This window comes from Thrips palmi, unplaced genomic scaffold, assembly GCF_012932325.1.
Source record: "Thrips palmi isolate BJ-2018 unplaced genomic scaffold, TpBJ-2018v1 HiC_scaffold_1, whole genome shotgun sequence".
Taxonomy (NCBI): domain Eukaryota; kingdom Metazoa; phylum Arthropoda; class Insecta; order Thysanoptera; family Thripidae; genus Thrips; species Thrips palmi.
In genome coordinates, this window is record NW_023144620.1 from 9,049,779 (window position 1) to 9,065,095 (window position 15,317).

The following is a 15,317-nucleotide window of genomic DNA, read 5'->3' on the forward strand; positions in this document are numbered from 1 at the left end:
TTTTAGGCCGACTTTAAGCAGCTACTGCGTCTGATCCGAGGCGGGCCTTCTTACTTTCTCAACGGGCATTTAGTCTTTGGACCTTCCTTTAGCATGCCTTTGTTACGGAGTGTGATTATCCGCCTTAGTTTGGGAGCAGTATTGCCTCAAAGTTGATCAAAACGTCAAAAATGCCTTTAAAAATCGTGTTTTGGACCGACTTTAAGCAGCCACTGCGTCTGATCCGAGGCGGGCCTTAGTACTTTCTCAACGGGCATTCGGTCATTGGACCTTCCTTTAGCATGCCTTTGTTACGGAGTGTAATTATCAGCCTTGGTTTGGGAGCAGTATTGTCTCAAAGTTGATCAAAATGGTCACAAATGCCTTAGAACGTTCGCGTTTTGGGCCGACTTTACGCAGTTTCCGCGAATTTATGTTCCCAGCAGTGCTCGGCCTGTAGGCCAGCCGGGAAACCACCGCGACCCCTCAAAATTTTTTCGCGACCCCAAGGTTGAGAACCACTGAGCTAGGTTCAACCACCAACGCCTTTTATTGCGGTGTTGTGGGTATGACAATCCCCTAATGATCTATGGAAAGTTTGACAAACTTTTGCGGAAACACTACGTAGTTGCGGGACTGCTTTGAACTCACCCTTCAGCGCAGGCAGCGGCGAGGGTAATCCAGATTTTGTGGGACACTGGGCACTTATCACTTGGTAAATCACACAATCACTGTTTCAATTAAATATTCGTCTTTATTCGATGAGATATTTACAGCGCAATGATGAGTCAGTCACAAAGGTGGGCACTAGTAGGCGGGTCCGTACGCGGCCACCTTGACGGGGACCACCACCTGGGGGTGCACGGCCTGGCCGCTGTAGGACACGACCTGGTTGCAGCCGTTCTTGCCGTCGCAGAGGTAGTTGACGACGCGCTTCCTGCCGTCGGGCTGCAGCAGGGAGTACTCGCCCTTCACCACGTCGCCGTCGCGCTCCTCGGCCTGGTCCTTCACGTCGCCCGTCTTGCCGTCCGTGACGCCGTACTTGAAGGCGTACCGCGGGTAGGCGATGATCTCGGGCTCGGCCTTGTAGGAGACGGCGGGGACGGCGTAGGAGGCCACGGCGGGGGCGGCGTAGGCGGTCACAGCGGGGGCGGCGTAGGAAGCGACGGCGGGGGCGGCGTAGGAAGCCACGGCGGGGGTGGCGTAGGAAGCGACGGCGGGGGCGGTGCTGATGGAGGCGTAGGACTCGGCGCTACCGAGCACCACGCTACCGCCGTAGCCACCGACGGGGCTGCTGCTGGCGGACGCCACCACCACGGCGACCAAGATCATCTGCAACAGAACCGGCAAGCCACCGTGACCATCCACGCCTCTAGCCTCCCCCCCTTGCGTTGAAGTCTCTCGGGTGCTCTTACGTGGGAGAGGGCCATCTTGTGGTTGGCTGGGGTTGCTGGTGTGCTGGTGCTGGTGTTCTGCTCTGAGCTGCTGGTTGAACTGATGCCGAACTCCGGGGCACACGGGCTTATATATTTGAGCGGGGCTCTCTGGGGGCTGCGCCGCCCCTGCAGCATGCCTGCAGTTCGGCTGATGCAAAGTTTCTGGTGCACTGCGCGAGCAACAAGATCATTGTCGTCCAGTGCACTGCCGTGCCGGCCGGCGTAGAGCGAGAACGGCATCCTTCCCGGCGGCGCGAGAGAGCGAGAGAGACGCCGCGACCGTCGGCGACCGTCGGCCTCCCCCACGCGGCACCCCACCACGCGCCGGTCACGCCGGCCGGCGAGGTGGGGCTGAGTGCCATGGCCACGGCCGGCGCCATATGGGCCGCCTTTTCGGCGGCTTGGGACCCCCGGCGGCGCGCTCTGCCGGCGGCGTCCTCCCCCAGGAAGCGGACGCTACCGCTGGGGGTGGCGGCGGCGTCCTGGCGCGCCGGCGTCGCGACGCTTTTCTGTCTCACGCAATCGGCGGGCTCCACGCGGTCAGCGGCGGCGTCGCGAGACGCGGTAACGCGGCGCGGCCGTTGCGTCAGCCGCTGCACCACCGCGCCGGACAAAGATCCGACGGACCGAGCCCATATGTACCGGGGGCGCGCGCCCCCCGCAGCCACTCCAAGTCCACCCGTCGGGCCGCGTGCGCGCGTTGTCGCCGACCGGGCCGCTCAATTTCGGTCACTTTTGCTGGGGAATGTACCGTTGTCTGGCCGAGAGGGCCTCGTCGGGAAAACAGCGAACCGTTGAATCACAGCGCACAGTGGGCCAGAAGATCAGTGGGGGCAGTCAAAATCCCGGTTGCGTTTTGAGCTCCAGAGTCGCTAGATGGGACTCGAACTTAAACGTGTGACCCCATAAACGGATTGCTCTCCAAACGAGTTATCCATTGGTGGGGTCACACGTTCGGTCAGTGTCCTGTTTAGCGAGTCCGGAGCTCAAAACGGGTCCAGAGTTTTGGCTACCTCCCGGTCTTCTGGCCCACTGTGACCGAGTTGTCGCGTCTTTCCCTCTAGTCGGTGCCGTCGTGAGTGGTGCCCTTCTCGTGCGTTGGCGGGCGACGGGGCGACTCTGCGTGATTGGCCGCTCGGACCTATCATGTGAGTAGCACCAGCGCACGCTTCACCGCATGTCTAGTGGGGGAACCAACCGGATCTGCATTCGTGCCATTCCGGGTTCAAATCCTCAATAACCTACGTCCGCTTTTTTTGTCCAATTTTTTAAGGATTTATTTTGGGGGGTGCTTGTACTGTGCCCTCTGACGGTTTTGCTTTTCGTCACTTCGATGTCGGTCTCGGTCTTTCTTGGTTGGCATCCCCTCTCGCCTCCATCGATCGCACAGACAGATTCCGAGAGTCGTTTCCGTCGCTCTGCCTCTTTCGCACTCATAGGCCGCCCCGTAGTACTGGTGCCTGAGAGACAGCGTGACGAAAACGCTCTCCGCAGTCAGTCTGCTGGCGGTCAGTGGTCAGTTTACTCGCTACCCATCCACCACGACAATCAGACTGATCCCGTAGAGTCTTTCGGCCCCTCTGTCTCAGTCGCACTCGTTGGGGGTCCCTTGAGTGTGCGAGTGGGGCAGAGCGACGAACCGATTCACCGGAGTCGCTCCGTCGGCGGCTGTGTCAGTCCGTCTGCCAGCCTCCCGTCCGCTCGCCCGGCCGCCGTGCCCGCGTCCTCCCCGCCCCACGTCCGCAGCTCCGCGCAGCCCCGCATTGCGCCCTGACCGTTGGTCTAGGCAGGCGTCTAGGCAGTGTAGGCTCGCCTGGGCGTGCGCCGCGTGCGCCGCGAGCGCAGCGTGGTCACGCGCGAAGCAGTGGATTCCACGCCTGGCTTCCGTTTCCGAAAAGTTACGGCACACACTTGCACTTCTTCGCGCCGCCACGCGCGTCTCGCGCTCTGCAGACTGATTCCGGGAGTCCTGTTCGTCGCCGTCTCTCTCTCGCACCGACGCGGGCCGCCCCATGAGTGCGAGGGAGACAGCGACGAGAACGACTCTCGGAATCAGTCTGCTGGTGGCGCTGCGAACGAGACCGGCGCGAGACACGCGAGGACTGCACAGTGGGCCAGAAGACCGGGGAGGTGGCCAAAACTCTAGACGCGTTTTGAACCCCAGAGTCGCTAAATGGGCCTCGAACCGAACGTGTGACCCCATCAATGGATTGCCCTTCGAACGAGGAATCCATTGGTGTGGTCACACGTTTGGTTCGAGTCCTGTCTAGCGACTCTGGAGCTCAAAACGTGTCTAGAGTTTTGGTTACCTCTACTGGTCTTCTGGCCCACTGTGGACCGGCGGCACGTCCTGCGGGCAGTGGCGGACCTAGGGGCGGCCTTTGCTTGGGGGAGGGTGGGGGCTAAGTGACACTTTGAATAACTTTTTGTCTACCTTCAAGGTGGTCATGCTAAAACCCCCTGGATCCGCGCCAACTCGTGGGCTGATCCGAACAGTGGTTTCGTCCCTCTGTCTCTCTCGCACTCATGGGGCATATAGGGGGAGCGAGAGAGACACAACGACGAAGCACCGTTCGTAAAATCAACATCCAGCAGCTAGACATACAGATAGGGATGACGTGATGATGCCTCGGGTTTCTAGAATGGTCAGACTCCACGAGGCAAACTCTTCGACCTGCTCGCAGTAAATCCTTTGGATGACCGGTAACCTACACCGTAAAATGTGGCGTTAACATTGTAGCGCCTGGAGCCCTGAAACCACGCCGGACCGAGAGCCTTCGCGGCTCGCGTGCCGGAAGGGTTGCCAACCGCACGGCGCAGCAATGGTGGCGGCTGGAGGCACGGCAGTTGGGTTGCCTACCCTGCCGGGGGCCTCCACCGTCCCATTCGGCCGACGTTGGCGTCTAGGCAGAACCGCTGGTTTCTGGAGGGAAAGCCCCTCGAAGCGTTGCCCAGAGCGTCATATCAGGTTTTGGAAAATCGTCATCGTGCGACGAAAAAGATCCATCTCAGTGCCTCCAAAATGCCACCATTTTGAATGACTCCGGGCTCGGGCTGAGCAGGGCGAGATGCGTGTCAAGGTGGGCCCGGTGGGGCTTGCAGACCGAGTCCGACTGTCGTTTTCGTCTCTCTGTCTCTCTCGCACTCATGTGGCGTCCCGTAGTGGTGCGAGGGAGACAAAGCGACGAAAACGACTCTCGGAATCAGTCTGCAGAAAAAGCGGACACTGCATAATGAATGCGAGCGGGCTGGCCGGCGGGCCGCGGACTGCAGCACTGCAAAGCACCCTAGGCTGATTCCGAGAGTCGTTTTCGTCGTTCTGCCTCTCTCGCACCTATACGAGGCACGCCATAAGTGCGAGAGGGACAGAACGACGAAAACGGACTCTCGGAATCGGTCTGCTGGACCTCGGCGTCACGGCGTGGGCTCACGAGCTCATTACCGCGGACTTATGGCAATAAATCAGAGTCTTGCCGGCCGGGCGACGACGCCTGGCACGCCTTGCCCCCAGTCCCATTCCATTAGCTGTCAATTTGCCACGTAAAGAGTCTCGGCTGGCATCGCGAGGCCCGCGAATCGCGCCCGTCGTCCGCCGGGCCAACAAACACTCACACCATCGCCAGTTTTGGCAGCTGTTCCGAACGGTGACTAATGGGGTGTGAACTAGGTGTGAATGAAAAACACGTTGGCAGCAATACGCTGCTCATCTAGGCCAAGAGCAATTGATACCGCTGACTGATTCCAGCCTCATTGTTTTCTGTTCACTGTTCACTTTTCAGTTCAGAACGCGCTCAGGTTTTCGCCCAACGTCATCAGCACGTCGAGAGGCTTCCGCATGTAGGAGCCAATTTTGTTTTCGTTCAAGACCGATCGTGGAGTGCATTTCGGGTTGAAATGGCTTGAATCCCGTTTTGTTTATGTTTGTTTCGTTGTTGTTTTCTGAGCACGCTGGCCCCGTTCGGCCCGCGCGTATCGCGCCGATTTGTCTCTACGTACTCTCCGCCACTCAGCTTATCGACGCCGAATGGCGACTGCAGCGCCGCCTGCCGGCCTACTGGCCGCCACGGCGACGGGTGAAAGCAACGAACCAGTCATGATTTTTCAGCCGGCTGGCATAAACAGCCGATGACAGCACACCGCCAGCAGTGGCAGCACGCGACACGCCTGACGTGGACTTCGCAGAGCCGCCGGCTACTCCACTTTCTTCCGACTCAAACTCGGAGACGTGGAAAATAATTGCGAGGTGTGGGCGATATGCAAAAGTAGAGTCGAATGAGAAGAGACGGCATCGAGACTCGTTCGTTTATTACGTGACGTCCCGACGCGAGGGCGTTTGACTAGTGGACAAGTAGGGCTTTGGTGAGATCATGCTGCTGCTGCTGTGGCGGGGCGGCTAGTACAGCCCGCCGTAGCCGCCACCGAGGCCGGCGGCGTGGCCGTGGACCTCGGGGTGCGCGCCGTGGCCGGAGTTGGTGACGACGGCGTTGAAGCCGTTGTGCTTGTCGGCGGTGTAGTGCACGGTGCGGACGATGCCGTCGGGCTGCAGCAGGGAGTACTCGCCCTTGACCACGTCGCCGTCGCGGTGCTCGGAGGCGCTCTTCACGTCGCCGGTGTGCGCGTCGTGGACGCCGTACTTGTAAGAGTACTTGGGGTGGGCCTGCGGGAACACAGAATGGATGTTAAGTTGTCGGAACCTTCACGCCGAGGTGGTTTCATCGGTGGTGTACTGACGTAGACTTCATGCTCCTCCTCGTACACTGGGTGGGCCAGGGCGACGGTCAGCGCGACGAGGGTGAAGACAACGGTTGCCTGGAAAGGCAAAGAAAGGCTCGTCAGAGGGCACACACCACTCCTTTAAAAACTATTGAACGTGAAACTCCAAGTCCAACAGCGCGTTTTGTCTTCTGAAAATGAGAAGTTGTTCCTCCGTATCTATCATTCACTCGAAAACACTCCGGTGCACTATCCTTCACGATGATCACTGCACTGTAGAAATCCGATTGGCTCACACACACGACACTACTTGGTCTTGAACTGGATTGTACCTTGAGGTAAGCCATGGCGGTGGTTAAGATGTTTTCCGAAGATGTTCCTCACTCAAGTAAACAGAAATAACTGCACTCGCCTTCTGCACCTGTGGTTATATATACGAGCCCCCTTGGCCACCCCCACCCCAGGCCGCCCAGTGCATCCCTGCCTTGCGCTCTATTTCCCACCCCTTCCTCCAGGGGCGGTGACGACACAGCGTGCATGCCGCCGGCAGCCTGCCGGTGCTTCCCTCCCCCTCTTTCCTTCCCACATCCATCCCCTTGTCCCGCCCCTGCCACACCCGTCCGGGCCGTCCGCGCTGCTGGAGCGGAAACTGGAGTGGACAGGGGAAGGGATGAGGAGGAGGGGGCCGGCTAAGTGGGATAATGCAGTGTTTGTCGCCTGTCATCCCGCCGTCAATCGTCGCCCCGCGCCGCTTCCTGTTCCAGGACATGCCGAGGCTCCGGCCGCGCTGCCGCCATGCGTCGCTCTCCGGTTGGCGACGCTGGGCCACGCGGCGCGGGAAATGTGCGTTAGTGCCGTTCGCGCGCGTTTAGGTAACCTCACTCTATGCGATTGGGTCCGCTCCGGCCTGCCCGTCACACGGCAGTTTTCTCCGCAGAAAAGAAAATCGAGAGGAAAAGCGGAAAAAGGCGCGTGTGGCATCATTTTCCCAGGCCGGGACAGGACAGTGGTGGGTCGTCGCTTCTTCAGTTCACACAGAGAAATGTGGACATGAGTGAGAACTCGCTCCCAGTCGTATTGCGTGACTTGCCGCTACTTATGTCCGTCCGAGTCGTGCCGTGTGGGAGGAGGAATACTCACAACGAGCATCACTTATTTGTGAAAGTTTTATACGCTGACCCCTTGCGGCCCATGCGCTGAGATGGAGGAAAGGACATCTTACAAAATCAAACAATGTCAAGGATGGAATGAATACGGGTAGCCCTTTTGTTGAAATGGAAATGTTATTTCATCCCCTCCTCTGTCTTCCCCTCGAAGCAGCCAAAGCCACCTGGGAGGAGGGTAAAGAAAGGTCGCACTTTGACTCTGTAAAAAGTAGAAACATTTTGCCATATCGCCCCGTCTTCAACCTCTTTCTCTACACCCGCCTCTCTTTGTCTTATGCTGGTTTCAGTCCCATTTAGCGACTCTGGAGCTCAAAACGCGCCTGGGATTTTGTCCGCCTGCACCGGTCCTCTGGCCCGCCGTGCAAGGGTATGTTCTCCACGCGCAATGACAACAAAGACAGGGACGGTCGTATTGGCACACATTTAGGCGAGTGCGATGAGCTGTTGTTGTTACGTGAGGCAAAACAAAGGCGACAGTCCGCGACTTCCCGGCGCAAGCGACGAGGACGCGCAAGAGAAGGTCTGACACGCCAAGGCGCTGGCGGCACGCGGAGGCACGCGGGGCAGCGAGGTTCATCCCGTCTCTCTCGCTCCTTTGCGAGGTGCCCCATGAGTGCCAGAGAGACCGGGTGGCGAAAGCACCGTTCGGAGGCAGCCTGCCATGCAGATGATACCCACTCGGGGGTGCGGCACGACGGCACGGGGGTCATTGTGTCCTGTCAACTAGGCGTGTCTTGCTCCGCGCAGCGCACTGCACCCACAGCGGCGTGCTCTTGTTTCAACACCGAGGCGTGAAGAAATCACGCGCGCGCCGTCCCGTGCGCGAGCGTGCGCGTTCCGTTGCGTGACGCGGCGCGCGCACGCCATCGCTCCATTCACGTCGTCTTCACGATGACGCAGAGGACGCGCACCATGACCCGCATCCAGCACGAGCAGGCCGAGCGCGCCGCCAAGCGAGCGCTTCCAGTGGGCTGATCTTCGTCAGTAGTATGGAACCCCTATTGTCACGGCGCCATCTTGGTTCCCCATTCGACAGTAGTATGGGACTCCCATTGTTGCGGCGCCATCTTGGTTCCCCATTCGACAGTAGTATGGAACCCCCATTGTCGCGGCGCCATCTTGGTTCCCCATTCGACAGTAGTATGGGACTCCCATTGTCGCGGCGCCATCTTGGTTCCCCATTCGACAGTAGTTTGGGACCCTCATCGTTGCAGTACAGAGCTATCTTCGGCCCCCTTTTTGCTTGTAATTTATTGGTTTAAAAACAATTTTTTCGCAACAGTCTTGCAAGGTTGCTTAAGTCTATCCACTTTTGGCCTTGTACTACTTGTATTATGGAACCAATTCGATCTTATGTGGCAAAATTATTCAAAGCACAAAGGAGTATAATTGGAGAATCAATCTAAAGGGACAGTTTTTCTTCCTAATCAGACTAGTGATTCACAAGAGAAAGTTTGTGACTTCCCTGCTTTGTTTTAACGGCCCCTTACTCGTTTTATTTTTTATGGAAGAGGGTAAGAAAACGATCCCGTACTATTGAGCAGTTACCACAGAAAATATATTTGATTCGCTTCAACTTTACAGCAATGTACTTCTCAGCATCGCATTGGTATTACAGCGCTTGACTAGTTGACTCGAAGAGTCTACGTGATGAAGAATGGTGATGTTCGATGATGTAGAGGAACTTTGCTGCCCGCGACCGTGTTGTGGTGGTGGCGTCGCGGTGCGTGAGGATGACGAGGGTGATGGCGAAGAAGGCGAAGAATGATGATTCGTGTCCGTCGCAAGGCGCCTGCCTGGCTGGGGCGCTGGGCAACTATGGTCAAGCAGCCCAGGCCCCGGTGCAGGCGGCAGGCAAGGGACACTCCGCTAAGGGCGTGGGGCCCTAGTAGTGGGCGTAGGGCGACTCAAGGTGGCTGTAGCCGTGTTCGTAGGAGAGGACGGGCGCCGCGTGGACCACGGGGGCGTGGTGGACGACGGGGGCGGCGTGGACCTCGGCGTGGACGGCGTGGCCGGAGTTGGTGACGACGGCGTTGAAGCCGTTGTGGTCGTCGGCGGTGTAGTGCACGGTGCGGGTGGTGCCGTCGGGCTGCAGCAGGGAGTACTCGCCCTTGACCACGTCGCCGTCGCGGTGCTCGGAGGCGCTCTTCACGTCACCGGTGTGCGCGTCGTGGACGCCGTACTTGAAAGCGTACTTGGGGTGGGCCTGAGAGAGCATGGACAAAATCAGTATGATTTTTGACAACAACAACAAACTCTCAGGTTTGATCCTGTTGACGCACATGGTAGTCCTCGGCCTCGTGGTGGGCCACGGCCAGCGGCGCGGCGTGCACGGCGTGGGCGTACACGGGCTGCTCCAGGTATCCGGGAGCGGCCGAGACGGCAGCCACAGCGAGCACAGCCATGCAGCTCAGCACCTAAACACAAACGACCAAAGTCAGCACCAGCCGCGCACCGCACAGCTACCACACTCCGGCGCAAGTATCCAAGTATGTATCCGGAAAGGCCGATAGTTTCTCTTTGCTGCGAAGCACTAAGTCCAGCTAGAGGCACTGAGTTCACTGAAGCACTTGGGGTAATCCTTGGCACTGCACTTGTGATGTCCTGCCCTACCTTGAAGAACGCCATTCTAAACGAGATGGGAGTGCACCACACACAAACTGCTCGGAGGAAAGCGGAGACTGGATTGTGGCGCCTGCAGTCCCACCGCCGCCTTTTATACCACGTGCGCGTGGAGCCTGGCGGAGCCTGGCCACAGCGGGCACCACCGAAAAATTGCTCCACTTCCAAAATTGAGAAGGGAGAGGGCGGAGAAGGGGTCCCAGTGGCCCGGGCCTCCTGGCGCCGCGAGGCGGGGCGCGTCGGGAGGGGCGGGGCGCGTCGGGAGGGGCGGGGCGCGGCGGGGCGCGGCGGGCGGGGCTGCAGCGCCCATGGCGGGCCCATGGCGGGGCTGGACTGGGTGAGCGGCCACGAGGAGTAGGGACTGGGCATTGAAATGAAGGAGAGGGTCCTGCCCGGGATGCTCCGCATTCAAACGACCGTGGTGGCGCTGCACAGGTGCTTTCGGGACATGCAGGACATTCCAAAGAAGCGTTCACTCACAGAGCGCCTCAAACGAATCCCCTCTGCTTCCGGAGTGCGTAATGGGTGCGCCTTTTCGTGGCCATGTGATCCCCTTTATTGTCACGTAAGCAGCGTGCGTTTTCGGCTGAGCGGGCCGCGGCGCCGCGGCAGGTCGTGGGTACAGAGACCGGTTGCAATAACCGTGCAGGGTAGCGCTCTTTCCCTCTCTTCCGCGGTCTGTGAGGCTCGTTTTTACCCACACTGGGTCTAGTCCTCCAGTCCACCATCGTTTGTCTCAATTTCGTACTTGGTGTGGGTCAGTTGTGTAGTACTTTGTGTGTATGTGTGGGAAGAGTGCGTCCCATGCGTCGGCCCAGGCATTCTGTAATCAAAAGCGGGGCAAAGTTTTCCTGGTGAGCCACATCACTTTGGAATACGTGCCCCCGTTGCAGTGGTGCAGTGCCCAGCCCTCCCAGGCTTGACTCAAACGACAGTCACCCTTTCTCAACCCCAACTCCGGGGCATTGGTTCCAACACGCCTCCCCCTCTCTTCTATTCTAACTTTTCAAAGCGCAAGGTGAAGAAGTGTTGGTCGGAGCCCATTACCATTTCCATTTCGCTCTCCGGTCGGCGGGGCGGGGCGTGGCGTTGGTGCGTGTGGCATGTGGCGCCGGCCCCGAATCCCATTCCATTCCCGATTCCTTCGTGACCTTCCTTTCACATCCCGTGGCGTGGCGAGGCGTGGCGAGGCGTGGCGTGGCGTGCCACTGCCGCCCGCCAGGCTCCCATTGCCCATGCATGCACGGCAATGCACGGCCCGTCCCGTTCCCATTCCAATTAGCACGGCCGGGGCGTTCAACCGACCACACGGACTCCTTGCGGGCGGCCGGGGCGCGGCCTGTCGTAATCCCTTCAGTGTCCGTCGGGTTCGATCTGGGCGCCTCGAAGAAGGGCGCCGTGACGTTGCACCGCCGTGGCGGTCAGAGCGCGGGGGCTTAGTGCGCACCTTGTGTGCAGCTGTAGACTTGATTCTGAGAGTCGTTTTCGTCGCTCTGTCGCTCTTGCACTCCATGCGCGCCCCGTTTACGTGTGGGAGAGTCAGAGAGCCGAAAAACGACTCTCGTAATCAGTGTGCAGGCTGGCGCACACCCCTCGTCGTTGTCGCTTGGTTAGCGCGGCCGGCGCTTGCGTCTTCCGTGCAAAGCGGTGGAGCAGCAGGTGCACTGTGAATCAGTACCGGTTTGAGTTTTGTCTGCAAAAGGACTAGACAGCGCTGATAATGATGATGATGATGATGTTGGTTGTGCATAATGATGATCACTGCAGTGCCCTTGCGGCGCCGTTTTCAGTGCCGCTAGTTGATGAGTGTGATGGACCACGGCGCCGTGGCCGCGGAGGCTCGCGGTCCTTGGCATCGTGTTCGGCGTGTCCTTCCGCCCATTGATGATCTCGGGGTGGAGGGAGGTGCGGGTGAAGCGGGCCGCCCACCACGCGGTGCCAAGAAAGGGTGGGCGAAATCACAAAGTAAACTAGCCAGCGCGCCCAGCCGGCCAGCAGCCAGCCAGCCAGGGCGGCATGAAAACGTCATAAAGAATAACAAGGCAGCCGAGGTTCGAGTTTCCCAACGGGCGCCGCGCCGTGGCTCCAGATTGGCTGCCAGCAGACTGATTCCGAGAGTCGTGTTCGTCGCTCTGACTCTCTCGCACCCGAGCGGGAGGCCCCATGAGTGCGAGAGGCACAGATTGACGAAAGCGACTCTCGGAATCAGTCTGCAGGGCAATCCGCGGCCACCGCGGCCACCTCGGCCACCTCCAGCTCGAGGGCTTTATGCACTCTCACGCCGCGCCGGCGACGTCAGCGGGACGACAGCAGCCATGGCGTCGTCGTCGTCGTCGTCCCCCGGCCGCGGACATCGCAGGCACCGCCAGGCCACTGCCAGGCCACTGCCAGGCACTACCAGGCCACTGCCAGGCCACTGCCAGGCCACTGCCAGGCACTACCAGGCCACTGCCAGGCCACTGCCAGGCCACTGCCAGGCACTACCAGGCCACTGCCAGGCACTGCCAGGCACTGCCACGCCACTGCCAGGGCACTGCCAGGCCACTGCCAGGCACTGCCAGGCCACTGCCAGGGCACTGCCAGGCCACTGCCAGGCCACTGCCAGGCACTGCCAGGCACTGCCAGGCACTGCCAGGCCACTGCCAGGCCACTGCCAGGCCACTGCAGACGCCGCGAGGCTCGTTGTCGTCGGTCCAGAAAGGACGTGGCGCCAGCCCGTCTGGCGGCCGAGCGGCAGACTCATTCCAAGAGTCGTTCTCATCGCTGCGTCTCTGTCACACTCATGGGTGTCCCGGCTTGGTGCGAGAGGGGCAGAGCGACGAAAACGACTCTCGGAATCTAGTCTGCAGCCGGAGCAGCCGGAGCAGCCGGAGCAGGCGAGCACCGTGACGAGTGAGATGCGACCGACGCGGCGTGGCGGCGTGGCGGCTCGGAGGGAGGGGAGGAGAGGGGCGGACCAAGGGCGAGCAAGGACGTTCGTTGGACCCGCCGCGCCGTGCAAAAGCACGCGCCCTACGCGTCGCTATGCGGCGCGGTGGGGCGGGGCGGGGCGGGGGGGCGGGCCGCGGATCTAGATCGGGCCCCTCGGCGTGCGTCCCCCCCCCTCCCCCTCCAGGGGGGCGCTCGCTCGTTAAAGCCCATCCCCGCGTCCCTCCATCCTGTCCTGGACCATGGCGGTCTCCGCGTCCAAGGGCACCGAGGCACCGCCAGGCGCCGCCCTGTCGCAACGCGTGCAACGCGGCATTCCTGGCCGTAGCCAGCGAGCCAAAAATGACGCGCAAACCACCTGGCGGCCGACAAGCACGGCAAGCAGGGCAAGCAGGGCAAGCACGGCCTGGGCGCCACCCTGCCTGCCGGACCGGATCATGGGATGGGGGTATGCCACCGCGCTACTTTAACGGCACTGGAGGCTTGAACATAGTTCAGGAAGCAGTAGCACGGCAAAATTGACAAACGTGAAAAATGCCGGTGCACTAAATGTACATTTAGTACATGAACATGTACATGAATGTACATGAAGAAATCGTGATTTGGATTGAGTACAGGCGGCAAATCGTACTCCCTTGGTAGCTCTGGCCCCTTGGACGTGACTTTTCATCTCACTGCCCTGGAACGCTCAGTGATCCTGTTGTCGCCTCGTCTCTCGTCTTGAGAAATACATTGAAGGGCAAACAAATCCCGAGCCGTCCGCCCGCCGGCCAGCACGCCAGCACGGCTTGGCGTTGTTATGGCTGCCCGGCCTGCACGGCCAGGGCGGCCAGGGCTGTGGGCGGGCCGAGACGAACCGTTACCCGAATGGATAGGATTGCAGGGCAGCCCCCGTGTAACAAGGGCGCGCGGGGCGGGGTGGGGCGGGCGGGGCGGGGCGCCGTGGCCTTGGGGATTTGGGAGAGTCGGGCGCCGCGTCCAGCCGCGTCCAGCCGCGTCACACACGCACGCCGCGGTGGCGGCGGGGCCGCGGGAGGCGTGGCGGGCGTGGCGGGCGTGGCGGCGTGGCGGAGCCGGGCCCCCGCAAAGCCCATGAGCAGGCGGCAGTGCACGCGCGCCCGGCACACGCCCCACTCGGCACACACGCCAGCCTGCGCGTGCTCCAGCCTCAGGGCCCGCCCCCCCCCGCCCCGCCCCGCCCCGGCCGGCCCTACGGGGAGACGACGGCGGCACCGCGACGTTGCATTTTGAGGGTGTTTCGTCACTGGAAAGGCGCCGCCGCGCCGCTAGGATGGCGACGACGCGCGCCTTGACGTGCGCGCTGACGTGCTCGCTGACGTGCTCGCGCACGCGTGGACAGCACCAGTTGGTCCACACGCGCGCCGCCGCACGCTGCCGCGGGGAAGGGCGCGCAGTGAAGACCGGCGCCGGCCAAAACTCTAGACGCGTTTTGTGCTCCAGAGTCACTAAACGGGACACGAACCGAACGTGTGACCCGACCCCTCGTTCGGAGAGCAACTTGGGATCTGGCCAAATCTGGCCAGATTTTTCGGCCCCGATTTAATTCCAACTGGTTGCAGCGTAAACCTTCCCTTTTCACGAGTGTGCCGCGTGTGTGCCGCGTGTGTGCATGTGTGTGAGAGAGTTAGCGGGTCCATTGTCTACGGAGTACTAGTTGGTTTGCGTCACGGCGGCGAGCCGCAGGAAGCCTAACAAAGCGCACCGTCTCCTCCTTGCCGCCAAATTATCTCTCTCCCCCCCTCTCTCTCACACCTCACACACACGCTCGCACATTCGCGCTTAAAAGGTGACCCTCTTTGCTCTTCAAAATCTTTGACCTCTGCTTGAGGGTTCTTCCTCTAGCAGTAAGGACGCCCCTCAACCCACTCACACACAACAGCAAACACACACACACACACACACACATGCCAGGATGTGCCCAATTGGGTGCCACCGTGGGACTGCATTGGGGAGGACTTGTTATAAATGCCCGCCGGCGTGGCTGGAGCCTGGCTAGTGTTGATGAGTAAAAATCGGGCCCGATTCCCTGGCAGCAGCCTGGCTCACACACACACACATACACCAGTTAGCTCATCACACACACACTCACGCACACACACGAGAACACTCACACACGTGACGCAAAACAAAAGAGAGGAAAAAAGGAAGGCGGTCTGGATGCAGGCATTCTACGCCGTGCAAAGACTGGCTGCCTACTCCTCCAGTTCCAGCCACTACCTCTCCAGCGCTTCCAGCAGCGCGTAGACGCGGACGTAGCGTTGAGTACTCCGGTTTCCGGTTTTGGGAAAGAAATCGGACCTGGCAAGGCTGGCAAGGCTGGCAAGGAGCACCGGTGCAGCCCGAAGAAGGCGAGGGGCGTGGCGAAGAGCAGCCTGCAACGCGTTGCTGCGAAAAAAACATTAAAAATGTGGAGGAGGATGGAAGCAGCAACGCATCTATCGTTCTTTTGTTA

General features: G+C 60.3%; 2 protein-coding genes across 2 annotated transcripts; both read right to left on the reverse strand.

The window, feature by feature from the left end:
- Positions 1 to 722: 722 nt before the first annotated feature.
- Positions 723 to 1,478, reverse strand: LOC117644477 (cuticle protein 19-like). Its single transcript, XM_034383989.1, has 2 exons — positions 1,395 to 1,478; positions 723 to 1,311 (listed from the first exon to the last, which is right to left on the reverse strand). Exons 1-2 carry the CDS (start codon positions 1,407 to 1,409, stop codon positions 787 to 789), a joined length of 540 nt encoding a protein of 179 aa, XP_034239880.1. The 5' UTR covers positions 1,410 to 1,478; the 3' UTR covers positions 723 to 786.
- A 4,330-nt stretch (positions 1,479 to 5,808) lies between these two features.
- On the reverse strand, positions 5,809 to 9,974 carry LOC117643826 (cuticle protein 19.8-like). Its single transcript, XM_034382944.1, has 5 exons — positions 9,908 to 9,974; positions 9,577 to 9,711; positions 9,183 to 9,500; positions 6,147 to 6,224; positions 5,809 to 6,072 (listed from the first exon to the last, which is right to left on the reverse strand). Exons 1-5 carry the CDS (start codon positions 9,920 to 9,922, stop codon positions 5,809 to 5,811), a joined length of 810 nt encoding a protein of 269 aa, XP_034238835.1. The 5' UTR covers positions 9,923 to 9,974.
- Between the last annotated feature and the right edge of the window lie 5,343 nt (positions 9,975 to 15,317).